General features: G+C 32.3%; 1 protein-coding gene across 1 annotated transcript in view; it reads left to right on the top strand.

Annotated features, from left to right (window-relative positions):
* The window catches only part of Crtc (CREB-regulated transcription coactivator), a 28,079-nt gene extending 4,579 nt beyond the window's left edge, over positions 1 to 23,500 (top strand). Inside the window, exons 2-3 of the mRNA XM_065506424.1 lie at positions 2,289 to 2,543; positions 13,707 to 23,500. Of these exons, the coding sequence (XP_065362496.1) occupies positions 13,967 to 16,714 (2,748 nt within the window). The 5' untranslated portion in view covers positions 2,289 to 2,543; positions 13,707 to 13,966 and the 3' untranslated portion in view covers positions 16,715 to 23,500. The remainder of the gene's footprint in view (positions 1 to 2,288; positions 2,544 to 13,706) is intronic.
* Positions 23,501 to 23,820: the final 320 nt, after the last annotated feature.

Below are 23,820 nucleotides of genomic sequence, written 5' to 3'. Positions count from 1 at the left end.
TAGGAACTTCAAAAGTAAAATGACAAATGCGTTTATTAAAGTGTTCCTATATAAATATTTCTTCTGAAATAACTATTCGTCATCATACACTCGTTCTGCAGTGCTCGTCCTGCTTCCGTTGTAGACCATTGAAAAATATTTTTCATAAAACTCTTCATATCCAACCGGGTAGGGTTTTAGAGCTTGTTAATCTTTTATTTATTTCACATTTATTGAGAACTACAACATTTATTGGAAAAAAATAGATTAGGGCCTAGTATTACATAGATTTTTTTCCATTACAAGATGTATTTGCCTTTATAAAACAGTAATCGTCCAATAACTGAATTTTGGATTTTTTGTTGTTTGACTGGTTTTTGAAATAAACGATTCAATTGATATAAATCAAAGAAAATGTACTTGTCTAGTAAGTTGACTTAATACTATTTGAAATTATTAAAACTTCTAACCCCAATTAACACAAAGCCTGGTTATGCCTTAGCTAATAGTTATACTGTCGGTTAAAATTATTTTTGTATGAAAACTGTCAGTTAAATTAATAGTTATATTAGTTAACACATAACCAGCCTTCGTGTTACTGGGGGTAACGTATTAACCCTCTAACCGGCAAGGCTGCCTTTAGGCGGTGTATGTTAAATATATGTAACGCTGCTTTATTTGCTTATTTCTCCCGTCATAACGGTAATATGTGTAAAGAGACAAACAACTTTTTTTTTTTTATTCCAATGTATTTTTTTTTTATTCAAACCATAACCTGGTATATTTGTTTACCTCAAAATAAAATTGGCCGGTTAGAGGGTTAAATTTTAGAGAAAATAAATGACAATAATGTGGGTTTAAATTTGTATAATTACATTCCGATTTGAAAAAGTATTCTTACGAAACGAATTTCTAGATTTAGTTTAGTAGGACCTCTTAAATCGTTCAATTTAATACTTGTATTTGAATAATTTTACTGATTCTTGGCTTCATTTAGTACTAAAATGTTCCTTGGAATGAACAGAGTTTTTAATATTTCCAAGGAATGGAAAAAGTCCAGGAAGACATTATTTTGCTCAATTCAATCTTAAAAATTACCAAAAAAAAAAACATTTTGTGAACAAACAAAAATTGTTGCTTTTGTATTTTCATTATTTATTTAGCGTTTTTTGTTTACAATATTTACTAGTGAGCAACACTGCTACCCATTAAATACAAAATATTAAGAAAGATACAAAAATTAAACCTACAAACAACAACAACAACCACGACGAAGAAAATTTAAATAAATACAAAATAAATATCTAAAAAAAACAACAAATATATGAAAATCTTTACAAAATGTTAATAAAAAAAACAACAGTGACAAAATCAACAGAGAGATCTGGTTTTGATAATCAAATGTAATTAAATTGTTGCCAGATTTTAAGAAACAAAAAAAGTGAATAAATTTTATCAAAATATTTAAGCAGCTGTTTGTTTCGTTTTGAAATTTTTGTTTTAAGAAAAGAAAAAAAAGTTATTTAAAAAATGTTTAATGGCTGACTTTAAAGCTGCTCAAATATCAAAAAAACAAATGGAAAATAACAATAACAATTGTGTATAATAATAAATAAATGAATAAATAACAAACAATTTATACTAAATAAATAAACTCGTCTTGATCCTCTCTCTAACTGAATCCACATTCTTAATATAAACTTTGCTTTTCTCCACAACAACTCTTCCCCCATCACTCCCCCTAGGGACTGTTTTTTTTTCTTATTTGCCCCCTTTTTTTTATTATTCGTACTCTAACTTAAACTTAAATTTTAAAATCAATCGCTTTTTGTTGTTGTTTCTTTATATTTAATTCAGTTTTTTATATTTTTTTTGCCTTCGTCGTATTCTATATTTGTTTTTATTTCTAATATACTATATTTATGAATTTTCTTTTTCTGCTCTTCTCAGCTGGATGTGTAGCTATATAGTTGCTATATTGTGCTCGTTTTATTTATTATTATTTTTTTGTATTTCTTCCTCTCTCTATCGCTGTACGCGTTTATTATTTTAACTCGTGGTATATATTTTTTTTTTTTGTTGAAATATTTGTATATTATTTGCTATTTGTTCCATGTTGTTGTTCTTTTGCGTTTCAAAACTTTGTTCTGAACTTTTTGTAAAATTTGTAGTAGTATTTGTTTTTGTTGTTATTGTGACCGTTTTACTACAAAATAAAAGTAAGCGTGAAAAAAGCGCGAAGTTTATTGTTATTTCTTTTGTTTTTTGTTATTTTGTATTAATTAACCATAAACAATTTGTAAAATCAGCAAACGTATTTTGACTTAACAACCTCTCTTATAAAAAAAGCAAAATAAAATAATAAGTTAACTAAAGCAAAAACAAAGAAATAAAATACAGAAAGGAAATCAAAATAAAAATAAAATAAAGAAAAAAATTCAAAATAAACGGAAAAAAGAGACAATTAAAGAAAGTGTCACATCTGTCATTTGTTGAATCAACATTTCGTTAAAAAATTTTGCCGCCTCAACATTTTACACATTTTATTGGATTAAACCTTAACCGTAAGTACTTAGTAATTGCTTTTTTATTAATTATTATTACGAACTTTGTTTTAAAAATTATTAACCCTTTTCGGTCGTGTAAAAGATGTAAATTTAGATGTAAAAAATAAATCAAATACAGTTATGATTTTGATTTTAAATTCATTCAAACTCTAGTAGTTATGAATATAAATAATTGTTTAGAAATTTAGCCTATTTTCTTAGCACTAAATAGCGCTCCTTAGAAGTGGTAGTGTAAGTAATAAATGATCAATTGATATTCAAAACAAAAGCTATGATTAAAACAGAACAAAATACAAACAAGTCTGCTTCTGAAATGGGAACCCACCATACAAAAATCATGTATTCAGTAGAGGATAGGGTGAGCGCTAGGTTTGTCTCTGGACTTCTGAAATTATTTTGAGCGCTTACCTCTTCCTATGTATAAAGAACTATATCGGTTATCTATAAAATTAAACAAAGCTAATTTTAAAAATTAAGTGCCTACAAATAGCATCATTAGTCGAAACCAAAGGATCTACCAGTTAAGTTCGTTTTGCAATGGGGTCTCAGTGTCATGGAGAATTTAGAGGTCCTAAATTCCCAAGATCTTCAAGTATCTAATCTGCATTATCTAAGTAAATCCAATAAAATGTATTTTAGGAAATTTAGGGACATCCATAGTAAAGATTATATAGTGGGTGTATGTTAGCAATGACCTTTTCCTATTTTTCTGGCAACATATGGATTCCGAGCCTAAAGAACTGCTCATGTTTGGAGGCCAAGAACGAATCAAAATAATATCGGATACTATGTTCCAAAGTGAAGCGTATCCCAGAGAGAGCGTTCTGCATCGATTAAAAGAAATAGTAGTCGGACGGGTCACGATCTGAACTGTAAAGAGGGTGAGACAAAACCACTTCATTCTATATAGTTTTTAACAGGTATTGCAGCATGTGGCCTAGCATTGTCATGATGGAATATTACGGTTTCATGTCTAGCCGCATATTCTGGGCATTTTTCTGCCATTTCTCACTTCAAACGAATCAGCTGCGTTCGGTAGAGGTTCACAGTGGTGGTCCTACCAGATTGCTGGTACCACCAAATACAGAGAATTACCTTAGCGACAAGGATATTTGACCTTGATGTCGATTCCGTTTATTGGCTGTGCTTCACATACTATATCTTACTTTAGGTTATCATAATGGATCCTGTTTTCATCGCAAGTAATGATTCGGTGCAAAAATTATTTTCTTTTATAGCGTTCAAGCTGCATTTCAGCATTTCGTCTTTCAAGGTCTTTCAGTTTCAATTCGTATGGTACCCAATTTCCATACTTTAGAATAAATCCTGCTGATCGCAAACATTTTGAAATTCCTGCTTGATAGCTCCCAATGATTTTGCAAGCTCTTGTTGAGTTTAACCAAAATCTTCATGGAATAATGCCTTCAATTCTTGGTATTTAAACTTTTTTGGCTGGCCTAGGCGATCTTTGTCTTCCGTGTCAAAATCTCCACTTCTGATTCGCATAAACCATACCTCACACGTTGAAACCGATGGAACACGATGGAAGTGAGAATAAATGACAGATGTGCACCCTTCAAAATGACATATAAGTTATTTAACACAAACACCGTGTTCAAAAGATACGACATCTATTGTAGATCCCATACATCATGCTCCCAATAAGAAAAACTAACAGATACATTTTCAGTCCATGGAGAGTATCCAGAGTTTAGAGAATAGGTAATTTTTAAGGAATATTCTAAAACATTAATTAAGCGTATTTCTTAGTTTTGTGTTGCTAAGCCCTAAGAGTTCTACGTTTATTGAAACATCTAATAAGGAATCAGTTTACTTCAGGAAGACAAGAAATCCCAAGATTTCTTACTTTACATTTCTCACATTAATGAATCCAAAATGATCTGTAAAGCTTAGATAACTGACTCAAATTCCTTAAAAACCCGGTAGATGAATCATATGAATATATAAAATAAACTCTTCATTTTCTAGTGTACATGCGAAAGCAAATGTTATATTTAAACGTATGATCGAGATCCAATTGATCATACTAGAAACATAACCACGATATAAATTCAGGAATTCCTACATCCCATGTAGTAGGAGACGTAATAGGCTGCCTAAAAATTAGGGAAGTTCCATCGAATGTTCTTAAACCTTGCTACTGAAAGCCTCTGGAATAACAAAAAATTATCGATATTATCAACGCCAAAAGTGACAGAACTATGAAAACTGGATCACCATTAAACTTGTGAATATGATCATATGTCCAGAAGACTTAAGTAAAAAATAGCATGTTTTACGCAAAACAAATCATTTATTGATCATATTTGTAAATGGAATACACCTACTAGCTTTTTGTTGACTATCGACTCACCCTAAGACAACGATATTGCGTAAAAGATAGTCATACTAGATCTTAATTATGGCACTCAGTATTGTATCTGTCATGACACAAGTTTTAGAAACCCCATTAAAGTAAACATCTAAGTTCATAGAGAATGCGTGTTATCTCCACTGCAATTTTCCTTGATGATGGACAGCTCTTTGACGGGCTAATATTGAATTACATGGAGTCTGTCTGACGGCCTATATCTTGTCATGAACGATATCCGATTGATTTTTAGACATGCAACTCATGATCGAATTGTCAGCTAAATGTGCCGCTAAAACTGGCTTAAATGAAACTATTAGCAACATTTTTCAGTGTAGGTATACATACATATGTATTAGAATATACTCCGCGAAACTAATAAGTCATGCCTAATTAAGTAACATTACAGTTCATTCAAAAATTATACGTCTTTCTATGAATAATTTACTTCTTTACGACTGCGAAAACATTTCTAAAGCTTTTGTCGACCCTTATTCCTGGTATATTATGGAAAGGCAACCTATAGAAATAATTCCCGGGATCGAGATTCCCAGACAGGATTTCCTATAGAAATCCAGATTTTCGAATAAAATCAGAATTTTCTATAGAGATCTATAATTAAGGTTTAGATCAGCAAATTAATAGAGGCACGAAACCAAGACAGAATAACGTGATCCGATATGACAACCAATTAGATTTAGGACAAGGCTTACTACTAGGGAAATAAGTACTAGATCCATCATGTTTCTTTCAGATATCTAGTAATGTCACACAGTCTAGTTCAAGCTAAGTCTTAAAAAATTAAAAGTTGAAGAGTGGATAAAAATATTTTACATCTTTCCACGGTCCTGGCAGCTGCGATAATAACTTTTGTAAGGAAGTTTAAGTCTGCTTGCTACTTATCGGCTGTCCAATTAGCCGTTAATAGAATCATCAACCTCGAGATTTCCTTCCAATATTAATTCCTCATTGTATTAGGAACAATGTTTTCCGCCAACTCCTAAGAGTTCTTATATCTGAAAGAGATCAATCGTCCAATCAGGCTTGGATGATTCCAAACAGACCAATATTTTGTCAATATTTCGCGCAGTAACTTTTGCCATCCTCAACGGCGCTGCTGATTGTTTAAAGAAGCATATTGAGGGGCATTCGAATTTTGGTGATGTCGGATTTACAGACAACTCATAGGTCAATGGTCGAGTGTACATCTTTAAATGAACTCGGTGCGTACAATGGGCTGACATTCTGCTGTGTACTATATCATGAGTGCTATGATGGGATCGAACGGGCCCATTCCTTGGTCGTGCTTTCAAACGTTCTTTGGCATCCCAGGGGGTACGCTACGGAAATAATTCGTATTATATCCGAAGTCGCTTAATATTGGGTTAACTTTTCTAAGACCATACAAAACAATTCATTACTCTGTCTATACGAAGATTCCATAAGTTGCTATCGTTCGGAAAGAACGATGTTATAAAACTTACTGTACTATTTACCGGACGTTGTGGCCTTAGGTACCACGAATTTATTTTAGATAATGTTGAGGACAAAATAGAGCATATTTCGCGAGATGTACTATGAGAGGTCTCATGAGAGAGCATGTGTATTGTGACTCTCCAATGTTGGAGTAAAGCAATGAGATTCTCATCAAACAGAGAAATGGCTTCTTACGATGTCTGGACCTGTTGTGATAATGTTTAGGGCTGTAAAAAATATCCTATGGGTCGCCGTGCATGTAGCCTCACTAATAAAAATAATAATATTCATTGAGATATTTAAATCACACATCACTCTGGATTATATATCCTTCTGCTCATTATCTTAGTAGTATTTTTACGGGACTTCTTTCAGGCTAATAACAGATGAATGATATAATCTGGACAGCATTTCTTTACACAAACTCACTAGGTTACGTAAAGTAGTTTCAGATTTGAGTAGAATAGTTCGTGATTTCAATTAACTAATCCTAATGGCTGAACGATCATATGTTTGAGTCAGTGTATTTAAATACAATTTAGTATTATCCGAAAATACCGCAAGATTAAAATGTATAATCTCCACTGAAATATTTGTACGAATAAGTATGCGTATTTCAATCACAATTAATCTTTTTGACAGTTTAGTTGATGGTATTTGACACCCATTTAACGGTATTTTATGTTTAAATTGTGTTAAATTAAATTGTATGGCTTCATAGGATATTTAAAAGTTATATGGAATAAAGAAATTTTGGTTGTTTGAAATCTATTTGTTTTACTTACAATTACACTTTTTATTGGGATCAAACCCAAAAGTCTTTGAGTATCGCAATGTCATTTATCAAGTTGAGACTTAAACGGACTTGCTTTTTCTTTATCAAATAAGGGAATATTTTTTTTAGAAAAAAATTGAAGTTCAATCTCTTAAAAGAAACTAAAGTTTTTCTAAGATTAGAAAATCGTTAACATTCAAATAATCATCCGCAAATTAAATAAATTGGTCGTTAGCAATATATTAGCAAATCTTTCAAATTTAATTTAAATACTGCACACTGTAACAATTTTTTAATAACTTCTAATAACAAATTTATGCATTAAATATATTTCTCCGACAATTTTGTTTGTTATCAAGCTTTCATAATTTGTCTAAAGTTTTATTTATTTTTGCTTCTAAATTAAATTGTTAATTGCGTTGCTGATTTGGTTTTTATACAACTCGTGTCTGTAATTAAATATGTCAAAACCTTTGACATTTAAAACTAAACTACAATAGCTATACTAATAGCTTTATAAAAACCTATTTATATGCTAATAAGTACTTATGAGTTTACATATTTATCGATACTTGGAACGCTTAACAATTTCAAATTGTTATCATTTTAACATTTGATACCAAACTGGATTACAATGATTAATAAATAGCAAGTTTTTTTTAGATAATTTTATTTAAAAAAAAACCAAAACAGATATGGTTTTATTATAAAAATACGCTAATTCTAAAAAAAAATGCGTAGAAGTTAAGTGTGTAAAGCTATTTGATTTGAAAATTGTTTTAGGTTCTAGCCTGTTGTCATTGTGTTTGTAACTGCTATAATGGAGTTTTCTTTTGTGGCAAATATGTTGCCTTTTTTCTGCCCTTTGCCCAATATTGTGCACTTTTACCTAGAAAAAGGCAATACAGTGAATGGGTAACAAGTTCTTGTTACATCGAATTAAAATCTCTATTATAATTGGTCAATTCACAAGGTCTCTTATCATGTCATATTGTCCTAATATTTCACAATGGTTTTTATTGTTTTTCAAGCTAAAAATGTCCTAAAATAATACTACTCTGTATGCTATGTTTATTGTGTTATCGTAACCAACCAGCAGAGACCTGCGCCGAATGCCTAAGAGTCGGTTAAGCCGAGCAGCCGAGTCGTGATATATTAAGACATTATGACAATATGACTGATAAGAGACCTTGTGAATTGACCAAATATATTGCAGAAACAAAAAATAGTGTAATTTTTTTCAAAAAATTCTAAATGCAGTGCTCTTTTGATTCGACCAGTTCCAGTTCCTCTTACATATTTAGAACTATTTATTTGTAGAAGCTTTAAGATTACATACATACTTAAACACAATATGTATGGATGTATTTTTAGTCAACAGTCAACCACTTACTTCACATTTGCGATAAGTTTAAATTCTCTGCTTGTTGGTTTGTATGTGTAAATTTAGAAATAAAACAAAAACAAATATTTACTAATAATATAAGTGTGTATGTATGTATATATATAGGTATGTATATGTATATGGACAATTCCAGTTATTTTTAATTTGTTGGTTTTGTTTTGGTTTAAAAATAGAAAACAGTTTCAGTTAAAAATAGTTTCAAAAGTTACATTTGCTTGTAACCTTTTGTAACATGTCTACTCCCTGTTGTCCAATATTACAATAAATGTAAGCGGAAAATTTAAATGGAATTTTATATCGAATCATATTCTTTATATTATTGACTTAAAAATGCGGCTTTTACAATCTTTTGAATGCATTTGAAGGATACATATCTGTCATTTATTCTCACTTAGTTATTGAACATTATAGTGTAAACAACAAAGTTTTTTTTGCTTCAAAAATGTGAAATTTTGTGCCAAAAAAGCGTCATATGCGGGAAGTTTTGTTTTACTTCTTTAATTTGAAAAAAAAGTGCCGCTGAAGCACTCCGAATGCTCATTGAAGCTTATGTGAATGTGTTTCATCGGTTTGAACGTGCGAGAGATGGTCTGTTCGGTTCAAAAGTTGTGATTTTGACAAGCCTGCCAAAAAAGTTTGAAGACCAAGATTTCAATTGCATTACTCCATGAAGATTATTGACAAACTCAACAGGAACTTACAAAATCATTGAAAGCTACTAAATCAGCAATTTCGAAACGTTTGCAGAATTCATTTAAATGCTGGAAAATTGGTTTGATTCGATAATGGCTTGATTCGTTATTGGCCTCAAAAGATCAGCGGTTCTTCTGCCTTTTTGCAGGGATTTGACAAAATTATTCATGGCCAAAAATATGATAAATGCGTAAATATATGAATTTCAGTGTAACTTAATTCAATTAATTATTAATTATTCAGTGATAATCCAAGGTTTCGCAGAGTATTTTAAGGAGGGGAGCAAAATTGCGGTCATTAAGTAATTTGGTTGCCAAATTATGAAACTTAACGGATTGATCTAATCCTTTGACATTTAGTTAGTACAAAATGCCAACCATTGTACGCTACACTCTTAGAGCGGAGTCATCGGTTCACATTTTTTTAAAAATGAGTAAGGAAACGTTGTCACCTTAAATTCTCTGCAATACCAAACCATGATAACTGATTTTTTGTGACCACAATTGGGTAATGTTGACCTCAGTGATCTTTGGTTTCAGCAAGACGGCAGCGCCATGATCCACTCATCCCACCAAATAAACATAGTTGATGTTAGTAACATTTCTCGGTAGCGTAATTTCTTCATTAGATGTAATGGCCGCTGGACTATGTTCTCTGGGGCCATTTGTTTTGGTTAAAATATTTGGTTTACATGAACAAACTACAAACAACTGATGTTTCGATAGCTGAAATTTGGCGTTGCATTTACGAGATAAACATGCGACGCGTTTTTGCAAAATGTTATTGTCAATTTTGTGACGACGTGTTACAGAGGTGGTAGAGGACAATTACCCGACAACATATTCCACTGTGGCATTGCATAAATTGTGGTTCGTCGTTATTTCCAGGACGAATTTTTATAATTTGAAAAGGCCCTCCAAAATTGGTATGAGTGTCATTAAAAAATTTACTTATTTATCTATATACACAGAATATTATAAGATTTATCGGAAAATTGAGATATATTTAAACATCAGATCTATTCAGACTCACTTAATGTTACAGAAACATTAAAACAGGACCGAGCGGATTGCTCCAAAGAATTGTTGAAAAAATCGTTTCACCTATGTAACACTTTGAAAAAAAGAGAAGAACATTTTCGGTTTTAATACGTTAGGCTGTTCCTGAACTGAGACATGGTATTGTACAGATTCAATCTAATAACAAACCAACCCGATGTACGAAAGAACTTATTAACTTGCCATCTACATCCGAAAATATCATCAGATCGCAAAATCAAATGCCGAGAAGTTCTCAGAGAAATGGTATATTTCACTAACACCTGCTAGTTCTCATCATGACAACTTTTAAAGTTGTCGCTGCTTATGCAAACCTAGTTGAAAACACAGCCACTAGATCCAAGATCAGAATCCCTACTACTGTTGCCGATCGTCGACAGTCATAAAGGAACCACAGGATTCTCGAACTCAGTAAATCATCTGCAAACTATATAATTCCCCAGCCTGAATAACTCTCCACTTGCTCGGTGGATTTAAATTTAGCTTTTTCAGAAAACGAACAACAGCAAACTTGAAAATGTAAATCACATTTTAACATTTCAAGTGATCAATACATAAAATAAATTAAAATGATTGTTTCAGTGATTATAAAATAGAGATGAAAATGCTCATCTTTTGAGGCCAAGAACGAATCAAGCCAATTTCGGATTATCTGTTCTGAAATGCAGCGAATCCCAGAGAGAGCGCTCTGCTTCAATAGAAACAAATTGTATCCGGACGGGACAAGGCATGAGGAAAAACCTCCCAACCACTTATTTCTAAATACTTTTTAACAGATATATCAACATGTGGCCTAGCGTTGTCAAGATGGAATATTAAGGTTTCATATCTGGCCGCATATTCTGGGCGTTTTTCGTCCAATGCTCGCTTCAAAAGAAACAGAAACAGTTGATGTTCTGGCCAGATTTCAGCAGCTCATAGTAGATAGAACCCTTTTGGTCCCACCAAATACAGAGCATTATCTTAGCGTCATGGATATTTGGCTTTGGTTTCGATTCGGCTGGTTGGCCTGCTTTCACATACGATCTCTTAAGCTTCACGTTATCGTAATGTATCCATTTTTTATCGCAAGTAATGATTCGGTGCAAAAATGATATTCTTTTATAGCGTTCAAGCAGCATTTCAGACATACAAAAAGTCTCTCATCTTCAATTTGTATGGTATTCAATTTCCCTGCTTTTGGATGAATCCTGCTGCTTGCAGGATTGCCGATTGTGTAGCTCCCAATAATTTTGCTAGCTCTTGTTGAGTTTGGCAACAATATTAACAGAGTAATGTCTCCATTTCTTCGTATTCAAACTATTTTGGCTGGCCACGGTCATCTTTGTCTTCCGTATCAATATCAGAACTTCTGAACTGCGCAAACCATTTCTCACACGTTGAAACTGATGGAACAGATTCAACATAAGCTTTGTTGAGTAATCGGTATGCTTCAGCGCCATTTTTTAAAGTAAAGTAAAACTTTCCGCATATGACGCTTTGTTGGCACAAAATTCGACATTTTTGAAACAAAGTGATAATAAATGACAGACAAAACTGCCATTTATTGTAAATCTCTCACTTTTAACCCAATAATTTCATATAAGTTTCTTAAAATATTATTTAAAGTCCATTTAAAAGGACACTGACTACGCAATGTTACCATATATTGATTCTATTTTTACTTATGTATCGATTTTTTCATGTGCACAAATGACTGTTGCACAGTGGAATCAGTAATGGCTGGTTAGATTTAACCAACAAATTATGTTCAACTAAAACAACTTACTATAATAAATTTATTTTCAGACTAGGCAAAGCGGTTAAAGTGTTTAAAAATTTCTTCAAATAAAAAAAAAATATTTTTAATGATACACATTTGTATTTACTTTTTCAAATGATAGTAATGGCATTAGAAATGTCATTCTATTGAGAGGAGTTCTCTTAGTTATTTTAACACACCAAATATTGAAGACACCATTATTACGACTTGCCAATAGTTAAAGCTATGATGTTATCGGACATATAAAAAGTATTTGGTTATTATATGTTAACTTTAAGCTAAATGTGACCAATAAGCTAAAGGGAAGATCATCTTGCCTTTTATAGTGAGTTTTATGTATGAATTTGCCATATTTTCTGGAAGATATGGAAACTTCATGAAAAATAAATAAATTTTTATTTTATTTTGCCAAACAAATCAAAGTATGTATATCGTTGCCACTATGTACAACTAATTAATCAAAAGTAATTGGTTTTTCTCTGGTATTGCTATATTATCAAAAAAATGAATATTATTTTACAAGGACGTTGTAGTAACGAAACATTTTAAAGGTCACTTTATTCCTCACTTTAATTAAAGTTACCTTTTACTATTACGAACATTAAAGGCAAGTTGTAATAATGGCCCTAAGTTTGGACATTTCTGCGTCTTTATTTACCGAAAAGGGTTAATTTATTTTTAATACGATTTCTAAATCTATAAATTTATAAGTATAACTAACCATAAATCAAAATTAAAAAAATATTTTTAGAATTAAATTCTTATAAACTTATGTATTTGTATTTTCATTCATTACCTTTAATATTAACATTTTGTTTATTTTTTTTTATTTTTCTTCCTTCCTCTTCATACGATTTCTATTAAATTATGCTTTATTGACATCCTGACACACGCATACATACATACAATAAATGCTGTGTGTATGTATTGGTTTGGTATTTTATCGAATTATTAAACGATTTCAACGGATATAAATACGTTTGTGTGTATGAATATGTGTGTATGTGAATAATATACAAAAAAACACAACAAAAAACCCACCAAATCAAACCCAAACCATCGAACGACCGAATGCATAAAACCGATACAACTCGTTTAATAAATGCCACCAAAAACAACAACAATATGTATGTATAAATCTCGCATGCATACAATAATAATAATAATAAAATGTACCCTATATCCTCGTGTGTCTCTAACTGTTTCTCTCACGACTCTTTTTTTATCTTCTAACTGAATTCTCGATTGTGTTTCTGTGTTTGTGCAAATATGTGTCTGATGTTAATCTATATTTAAATCATCAATGCCACGTTATCAATACCGTTTATTTGTTCTTGCCTTTTCTACAACTACAACTACATATATGTACTTTTTATATTTTTCTCAAATGCGATCTACGGTCATTGTGCTAATGCGGCGTATCTTTTTGCAATTCAACAATAACAACTTGTCTGGTTTTGTCATTTCAAACAATCTAACAACCCATCCATTTTTTGGTCACCCATACAATACATATTTACTTTGTTATAATGGCAACAAACTAAATAATGCTCCTCCTTCCCCACTCTACGTGCAATACGCATGTACCTACTTAAATATATCATGTACGCTACGTAACAGACATTGCAGACAACCTGGCTGTGTAGCAGCAGCAGTTGTAGTTGTTCTGTAGTCTCTACACTTAAACAAGATATAAATTTAAAAAAAAAAACAACAAATTAGACATCTGGATTTTAACACTACAATAAGAGAAACTGAAGAGAAAATAGAAAGAGTAAAGAAGGGGTGGTGAGAAATTAAGTTAGATACTGAGAACAGTAGCAGGGGGTGAGACGCAAAGCTAAAGTTTAAACGCACAAATAATTGATAACCAATCAACAATGGCAAATCCACGGAAATTTAGCGAAAAAATCGCTTTACAAAAGCAAAAACAAGCTGAGGGTACAGCTGAGTTTGAGAAGATTATGAATGAAGTCAAAGCCACCAGAGTCGTGGATAATATTCTGGGCAACACAGATATTACCGATGGTAATGGTTTACACAGAAATGCAAGTTTAAGTGGCGGTAGTGGTGGCAGTGGTACAAGTAGTGGAGCCAGTGGTGGTGGTGCTTCTCCCGATGCAAATGCAGGTGGTGGTGGAGGTATAGGCGGCGGCGGAGGAGGAGGAGGAGGAGGGGGTGTTGGCATAGTAAATACTACAACAGGCTCTCCCACATATCGAGAATCGCGAGGACGCAGTGTGGGTGTTGGACCAATGAGAAGACCCTCGGAACGTAAACAAGATCGATCGCCGTATGGCAGTACAGCCAGCGGTCTTATGCTAAGCGGTATGACGCAACAAACACAAAACAGTTATTTGAGTCCACCCATGGATAGCAGTTGGCGACGTTCGAATTCAGATTCGGCTTTACATCAGACCCTCAACAATTTGGCAGAGGGAAATTTTGGCGCATCCAGTCCAGCACCAAGTGTAATGGGTGATTTAAATTCTCTGCATGCCAATTATCATCACCACCATCATCCTCATCACAGCCAAAGATCTCAATCGCCCAATATCGGGCGCAGTTATAGTCCACAAGCACAAAGAAGAAAAAACACGTTACTACAGCAACAACAGCAGCAGCAGCAGCTACATCATCAGCAACAGCAGCTGCAGCATCAACGTTTACAAATGCAGCAGCAGCAGCAACAACAACAAGCACAACAGCAACAGCACCAACAACTACAGCAACATTTACAAAATCAACAGCAGAGTCTGCAACAGCAGCAGCAGCAACAACAACAACATTTGCATCATCAACAACAGCAACAACAATATGCCAATGCCAAATACAACAACTCCAATATCATGTTCAAGTCACTGCACGAACAGCAATTGGCATTTAACAACACCGGCTCATTACCCGACTTAACTTCCGTACACTATTCAACCCCCAACCCCACCAATAACAGCAACACACAAATGATGCAGACCACAACAACAACACAACAGCAGCAGCAACAGACTCTATCGCCCATCCTATCGCCACATCATAACAATGGATGTCATGATCGCGATCAGTCACCTAGTCCCTTCAGTCCATCGAGTACGGCAGGTGGCGGTAACAGTGTGGGTGGTCCACCCTCACCATATCATCAACAGCAAAATTCTCCAACATCTGCCACCAATACCCCCACAGCTAATGTCCAAACCTCACCGCATTTGTCCTTTACCAACTTGTCTGTCCAATCGCCCGTGAATGTCCAGCAAACAACAGCACAAAATACAGCCGCTGCCTTTAGCACATTGCCAACACTGGGTGCCGCCAGTTCAACAGGTAATCTAACGGACTATCGTCAGCCACTGAATCCACCCAGTCCTGGTTCTTCCCCCGGCCTCCTAACATCGGGCCCTGCCAACGACATACACACAAGTGCACCGCCTAGTCCCATACGACATTGTCAAAGTAATCTGAATACGCCCGTCAGCGTCGGAAATAGTACACAAAACCAACAAGCCCAAATGCCAACACAAAGTCTGCAGAACACTTTTGGTACTCTAGACTCCAACACTGGCTATAATACGCTTAATCCTGCTTTTCATAATCACTTTGAACAGTTTCATTTGGGCGACAACAGTCAGTCGCCTCAAAACAACTACGACGCTTTGGAATTCGAAGACTTGGGCATGGGCAACCAACAACACAATAACTTTAATAGTAAAATAATAGACTTTGGAGATCTGACAACGCCCTCATCCGCCACATCGTCTAATACCACAAGAACGAATTCAACAAATACCACAACCAACTGTAATAACAATAACAATTTACCACAACAACAGCAGCAGCAACAGCAGCAGCGAAATAACTCCCAACAATTCCAACATCACCAACAACAACAACAACTTTTAAACAACAATTCTACCACAAGCACCACGAGTAGTAATACGAATAGCAATGGTCCTTCGAATACATGTAGAACCCACAATACCGGTCTGATGAATAACAATGACAGACAACAAGACATACTGTCGGCAAATTCGTCACCAATACCTTCGCCGTTATCACATTGTGTGCCACCGCCTTCCTCGCCCCTACCCATACCAATGTCTGCGCATTCGCCATCACATCATCAGCAGCAGCAGCAGCAGCAGCAGTTGTCATTATCGGTCCAAACATCGCCACATCATTCGCCAATGCATTCGCCGCATCATTCGCCTTCACCGCTGTCGGTATCCTCACCCGGTCTGACAATGTTGGGTGGTAGCGTATCGCCAGTACCTTCCCCATCCGCCCACATAATACAACATCAGCAGCAGCAACAACAGCAGCAACATCAACAGCATCAACATAATCACATTAACAATCAAACAGCGAATCAATTGCATCACAATCAAACGTCACACAACAACCATCACCACCACCATCATCAGCAGCAACAGAATCAAACGCACACACCTACAACAGCCACAAATATACCCCAAATTATATTCTCCGACTATTCCTCCTCACGCGACATCTTCGATAGTCTTGACCTCGATTTGGGCACAATCGATGGCCAGGGCCTACAAATGCTATCCGACCAGAATCCCATCATGATTGCTGATTCCTCAGTAGAGGATAGTTTTCGTAGAGATCTTAACTGATACTACGAGGAAGCTGTTGCAGCTATTGAGAGTGGTATCCTCTTAGAGGACTCGTTCGATCCCCTAGGTCCGCTTGTCGATGTAACAGAAGTATTAGGCAATCCTATCCATGCAACACAACTTCATGTAAATAAACCTCAAAACGATCAAACCACCACCAACAGCACCACCACCACCAATAGTATTGGTGGCATTGGTTGCGGAGTTGGCGGCATTGGCAGTAGCAACAGCATTTGTGGCGAGGAAACAAGTGATAACCATGTTAACAGAGACGATATTTTAAGCAGCTTAAACGACCAACTCAACGACGAGGCTCACGATGATGAAGACGATGAGGTACGAAATTTCTTTTTCTAAATCATCTTATCACACACATCTACAGTAAAACTGACTTGAACCATTTTTTTTTTAAAAAAGAAGAGAGCGCCAAAGAACTGAAAAAAAAATCATTTAGAACAGTACCCCTCTTTTTAAAGCAATTTGCAACAGCTTGAAAATGAAAGAAATATTTTTCAAATAATCTAAATTATAATAGACACATATGTAAGCATTAGCAATGGAAATATTTATGAAATTTTAAGTGCAAATATTTAGGGAATAATAAGACTCGAAGGAAATATTCTCCAAGAGCTAGACTCCGATTTCATTATTATTTCAAAGGAAATAATGATTAACGTTCTGCGTCTAAGAACACATGCTTAGGATTCATTCGTGCCATAACAAGAAATCAAATCTCTTTTAAACATTTATCTACATTTATTGTAAATGCTTTTAATGCAGACGCGGATCCGGAAGGGGTGAAATAGGAATTCCCCCCCCCCCAAAACTGAAAAGTTTTCATATAAAAATAAAAAAAAAAAGAAAAATTTAAAACAAATTTTAATCTTCCTCCCCCCGAATGGTTGTCCTGGATCACCGCCTGTTTTAATGTGACTTCTTATTGTTCGATCAACTTATACTTACAATGAGCCCGTCAAAATTATAAAGTCACTTTTGGATTTGTTTATCCAAAAATACAAATAGTATTGATTGATACAATCGTTGTTCACATCCTTTCAGAATCCTTTGCTCTCATTTGATAACTGTTAGTGTAAGTAATGCTATGATTGAATAATAATTAAGGCAATTCTTGCAAATAAATCCCCTCAGACATCTTTAAGAGATAAAATGCAGCAAACATTTAATTTGGAGAAATAAAACCAGGACCAAAAATTAAAAAAAAATTATGTCAATATATTTAGCGTATGGATTTGTTTGTCCTATTTCCTGTGATATATAATTTTTGTTGTACAAACATAACAAATGTTGATCGTTTTTCTTATTCTAATTGATTATATGAAGCCATCAGTGCAAAAATGGTGTAACCCACAATTTTTTTTAATATAGTTGCTTTTCTGGTATTACTACAGTCCAAATTATCAACTATCAATACAAAAGTGGGGTAAGCTTTGGTATTCAAAAGCAGATAGAGCTGAACAAATCGTTTTTGCACAGAGCATAATATAACAAAGTAATGTAGCATAAGTGGTGTAAGTTGAAAATACTGTGCTGTTTTTATTATACAAGCGAGTATTTTGAGTGGAAATTTTACATGTGTTTTTTATTGTAACATAAACAAAATACAAATAAAATTTCCACTCAAAGTACTCGCTTGCAGTATAAAAACAGCACATAAGTAAATAGTTTTAAGTTACACCACTTTTGCGCTGATAGCCTCATATATAAATTCATTATTACTGGAAAAGTTAGTTAGTTATACAAAATTATTGAAAATTTATATAAGTTTCTACAAAATGTATGAGATGTTACCCATTTAGACTAGCAACTTTAGCACATACTGTACTTTTAACTTCAAACACTTGCAAATGTTTGTGCTCAAAAATTTCTTAAATATTTCTGTTGTTGAGAATTTTTTATTTTTTATTTAAAAAAAAACAAAACATTACAAATTTAATTTGTATAAAAGAAAAAGTAAAATCAAAGAACAGGTTCTTTATGAGTTTTAAATTAATTTAATAAATTAAAAATTAAAACGTATTTGGTACAAAAAAACAAACAAATATTTATATTTATATACAATATTACAATAAAAAAATAAAAATGAAATTAAATCAATATGTGCAATAAAATCGAATTATAGGGAAGTATTAAAACAAAAAACAACAACAACAAAAGTAAACTCAATCAAATCAAAAGTCACAATTAATAAAAAAACAAAAATATTATTAAAAAAATAATGAATACCCGAGATTACATACACCCCCCTCTACCCCTCTTAACCCAAAAGTGTCTTAGACCTGTGACAAAAGAAACATACAAACATGCATCCATCAGTACTGCTGATAATATTCATAAATTTAACATCATAAAATAAACAGAAATACATACAATTAAATATATTAAACATACTTACATACATAGTTTATCCGACAAATAAAAAATATTTATATATTTTACAAATAAAAAAAAAGAAACAACACAGTTTAATTACAAAATATGATCGAATACAATTATTAAAGTCAAATAAATACACACAAATTTAAATTCTTGCATTCATTAAATGTTAAACAACTTAATTAAACAGTTTTTTCTAAATAAAAAACATTCGAGTTTATTAGATATTTTGTTTATAAAGTATTTAGAGAAATGAGGTCTCTATTTGATTTGAAATAAGCAGTTTTCAAAAGTTACCTTCTTTAAGTGTTCTATTAACGATGAAATATTGTGGACGATCAAGATTAACACTAAATCCAAAAAATTTTAAATAAAAAAACTAGAAAATTTTCTAAAATATAAGACAGATTTTGTTCCCCGTTTAAGAGCTAGTTTTTAGGATGTAGATCAAATATTTTTCTCAGTTAAACGGAGGTTAATCTTTAAATTTTGTTTTTGAATAAGAGATCTGCTTTATAATCTAAGTTTAACTGAGCAGCTCATACAAATGGATTCGCTTGATATTTTGTTTATGAAATTTAAATTATTGCCATGTTTTAAGAACATATTTATTTTAGCAATAAATTATGGGAATATTTAGACAGTTTTAAATCTAGCACTGTGAAACCAAAGCGATTGTTTAAACTCGTCCGTTTTAGCTTCGTGTTTAACTAAACGGACAGTTTTCATCAACAAGTAAAAAACTAACTCTATGGGACAAATGTTAAGCACTTAATCGAGCTTAGCGGCTGGTTATCGCTAATAGCACGAGTAATATTGAAGCTGATCTCCACAAAAATGGTCTTGAGGGATCAAATCTAATAAACCAAATACTGTTTTATTAATGTCTTCAAAGTGTTATATAGCCCCTTCGCATTTTCTAACGATTTCGAATGTGTGTAGGAAATATTGAATCTCTTTGACACGATATTCTATTGAATACCAATACTGCAACACTACATAAATCACAAAGTACCATCAGTTTGCATGAAAGATCAAATGTGCGATACATATCTATACAAGACCAACTGTACTGCACTATAGAAGTACCGTTTGTCGATATTGATATCCATCAGCCGGTCAGTTCCATTCTTGGTGGCTAAATTGTTTCACAACTGAATCTGAAAGAAACTGTTTTTGTAATGCATAGAATTTATTCAATATTTTTTTTAATTTGAAAGCCCATTGGTCATTACAGCCAGCAAAGTTGAGGCTGGAATTGTCGCTCGAATCCACATTTGTTGGATGTTGGGTTAATGTAAACACTTCCTGTTTACATTAACCTCACAAGAAAAATTCCCGTGCAGTTAGGAAATTTTCGGCCATAACCGGCTGAGCTATGTGTACAGTTGCACCATTTTTATTAAATCTAAGGATCAATCTACAAAAACAAAAACAATTCAGATTAATTAGACAGAAAAAAAGTTATCAAGTTTTCTTTTGGTTCTTTCAGCCACCCTGTATATAATTGACAGATATGCCCAAGGTTACTGAACCAAATTGAATATCCAACATTAAATTCGAATATTTCTTCCATATTTCAGTTATGGCAAATTGTGTACCGATCCGGTTTGAAGATATTTATTCGTCTTGAAGAACTCAAGTATATCCTACAAAGAATCTACACTGAATGTCCTTTAGAAATCCGAAATATGTTCGAATATTTCTTCAATATTTCCGATATGGCCGTACTCTATAAGGAAAAATTCGGTTTGAAGAAATTTATAGAAAACCATTCGCCGAAAAAACCTCAAGTGCATTATCCAGTAGTGATAAGTCTTCTACAGAGAATCTGCCTCGAATGTCCTTCAGCCGAAATATCTGCCAGAAAAATGTTACAATGATGTGTTTTGAAGAGGGAAGATATTTCTGCTACAGAGAATCTACTTTCGAATGTCCTGTAGAAATCACACAGGTAATAACTTCGAATATTTCTCCCGATATGACCGTCCTTTGAAATGTTGAAGATCACCATTCGATTTAAATACCTGAAGTGGATCCTCCTGGGGATCCAAGAATGTTATGCTCCAAATGCAGATTTTATATAGAAACTAAAAACGAAGTTGCATAAAATACTCTATAAAAATTCTCTTTGGCTCTACCGCGCGGGACGCGGTTTTCAATAACTAATAGCAAGAAAAAACCTAAAATAGCAATATTTTTTTATAATTTTCGATGTTTTTTGTCAAATTCTGGTGCCTACATTGTTACTATTGAATTGATTTTACTGATGCTCAATAGCAAACTTCATAGGACAATGATAAACATTTCTGGGCGAATCTCATGAATTTCGGATCTGTATTTTAGATGGGAGCGTGATTTATACACACATTAAGCATTACGAATTTATATACATTTTGGGGTCTTAGATGAATAATTCTCTTTGTGACAAAAATTCTCAAACTTTTGCAATCAATTGGTCATTGGAAGTCAAATGACACTATTGTTTAACCCTCTAACCCGCAAGAGTGCCTCAAGGCATGCATTACAAAACACCAATTATCTCAAAAAGTTATCATCATTTTTTTTTTTTAATTTAACTGTGACCTTTAGTTACAGATTTGTTAACATTTTGCTCGAAGTTCGAATTGCATTCTGACTTTTAGTTTTTGTTCTGTCAGCTGTTTTGTGAGTGATGTCATAATTTTAGCACGTGAAATTTTTTCTTTTATTAAATCAAAGTTTTACTAACATTTAGTCGCCTGATCTATTCGAAATATTTTTTATTAGTTCTTTTTCATTAGTTTTTCAATAAAATCGTATCATAATTATTTTTTTTTACACCTAAACCGGCAACAATGCCATGAGGCACTCTTCACCTTTTTGCAACTGGTTCCTAAACTTAATTTGCAAATTAGTTTCTGGTGGCTTTTCTGATTTTATTGGGTCATAAGAGGGTTAAACAAATACATGAATTTCGAAAAAACAGAAATATAATTCTTAAAGAAAAATGGAATGTAGGAAAATCTATAATCAAGGTCATATTCCAAGTCATATTCATATTCCATATTTATCGGAATCCATTTGTTAGGATTTTGATAAAATGATTAACTAAAAAAAAACTGTAGAAAATGATTCCTGAAGAGCTGGTAAACCGATGAATTGTGCTACCATTAAAAATATTTTAATTATTCATTTTCAAATTGAACTGAAAACATTTTCTTATTCACAAATTGTTCTAAATAGTTTCTAAACAAAATATCTAAGAAATAAGAAATTTTATTATACCTTAAATATCTGCAAATCAACCCGTATATTATAAAATTTAAACTCAACACAAAATATTTTTAACTTAATTAACTTCCAGAAAAGAAAAAGAAAAAATTAAAAATTTTTTGATAAAAACTACTTACTACTTCCTATCGTTAAATACTACCTACTATTACTACTACACAGAACTGTTTATTATTTTTTTTATATATATATGTACGAGTATGTGTATATAAATATTTCTAATTTTAAAGACGATTTTTTCTAATATTACGAACGATATCAAAAAAAGAAATACAACTCTGATAAAAGCCTATTCAAAAAAAAGTAACAAAAAATAAAAGTTTATTCTACTCCATTTTACTCTTATTCTTAAAAACAAAAAACACAAAAACAAAAAAGAACGAAACTTAATAAGCTTTATGTCCTCTAAAAAAAAAAGAAAACAAAACATAAAAAATATATATTGTAAAATATTTAAATAAAAATTATATTTTTTAAATTATCAACAAAAAACAAAACTACTTTCTGTACCATTTTTAAGTTTAATAACTAAACAACAGCAACAACAAATAATATATTTAATAAGTAATAAAGAAATAAATAAATAAAAAATAATGTATAAAAAGAAAACTGAAAACGTCATTAGTTGTTAAAAATAAAATATTTTAATTTTTTTTTTGTTTATTTTTTTTAAATAATATTTAAATGTTTGCTTACAATTTTTTTTAAATATAAATATACATAAATATATAAAATAATCATATTTTTATTATATACAATACATAAATAAATAAATATAAAATAAAATATATATTTTTTTCTTAAAGAAATTAGATTTATATTTAGGTTTTAACGATTTTTTGGATTAAAACTATAAAACAAACAAAAATCTTTATAAAAAAAGAATGAAATGATACAAAAAAAAAAGTAATGAAATGAAAAAAATCTATAGTTTTTTCAATGTCAATGCTGAGATAAATTTAATTGTATAATATTGTAATTGTAATATATTTAATAATTTATAATAATAATAATAAAAACAAAACAATTTAAAAGATAAATAAAAACAAAAAATCCCTTTAATGTATAATGTAATAACAAAGTTATTTGTTTCAAATAAATCTTTAATTATAATTCAAATTTTCATAAAAACTGTTTTCAAATGAGATTAATTAAAGGAAGTGAACAAAAAAGCAATGGTAAGTAAGTGTTAGTTTGAATTAAAGTTATGCAAAAGTTGTTTTTTCAATATAACGGCTCTGATGACTGAATGTCTGAATTTTCCATGACTTTTTCACAGTGTTGTGATCTAAGGAATTGTTTCTGGTTTATTCGCAAAAAATCGCACGGTGTTAAATCGTATGATCTTGCTGACCAGTTAACATCATTAGAATTTCTTGAGACAATTTGTTCTGGAAATTTCGGCCTCATGTTCAAAAAAGTAAGGACCATTCACGTCG

The sequence above is a fragment of the Calliphora vicina genome, chromosome 3 (assembly GCF_958450345.1).
Source record: "Calliphora vicina chromosome 3, idCalVici1.1, whole genome shotgun sequence".
Lineage (NCBI taxonomy): Eukaryota > Metazoa > Arthropoda > Insecta > Diptera > Calliphoridae > Calliphora > Calliphora vicina.
The sequence above is the reverse complement of the archived record's forward strand: the minus strand, read 5'-3'. Positions and strand labels throughout refer to the sequence as shown.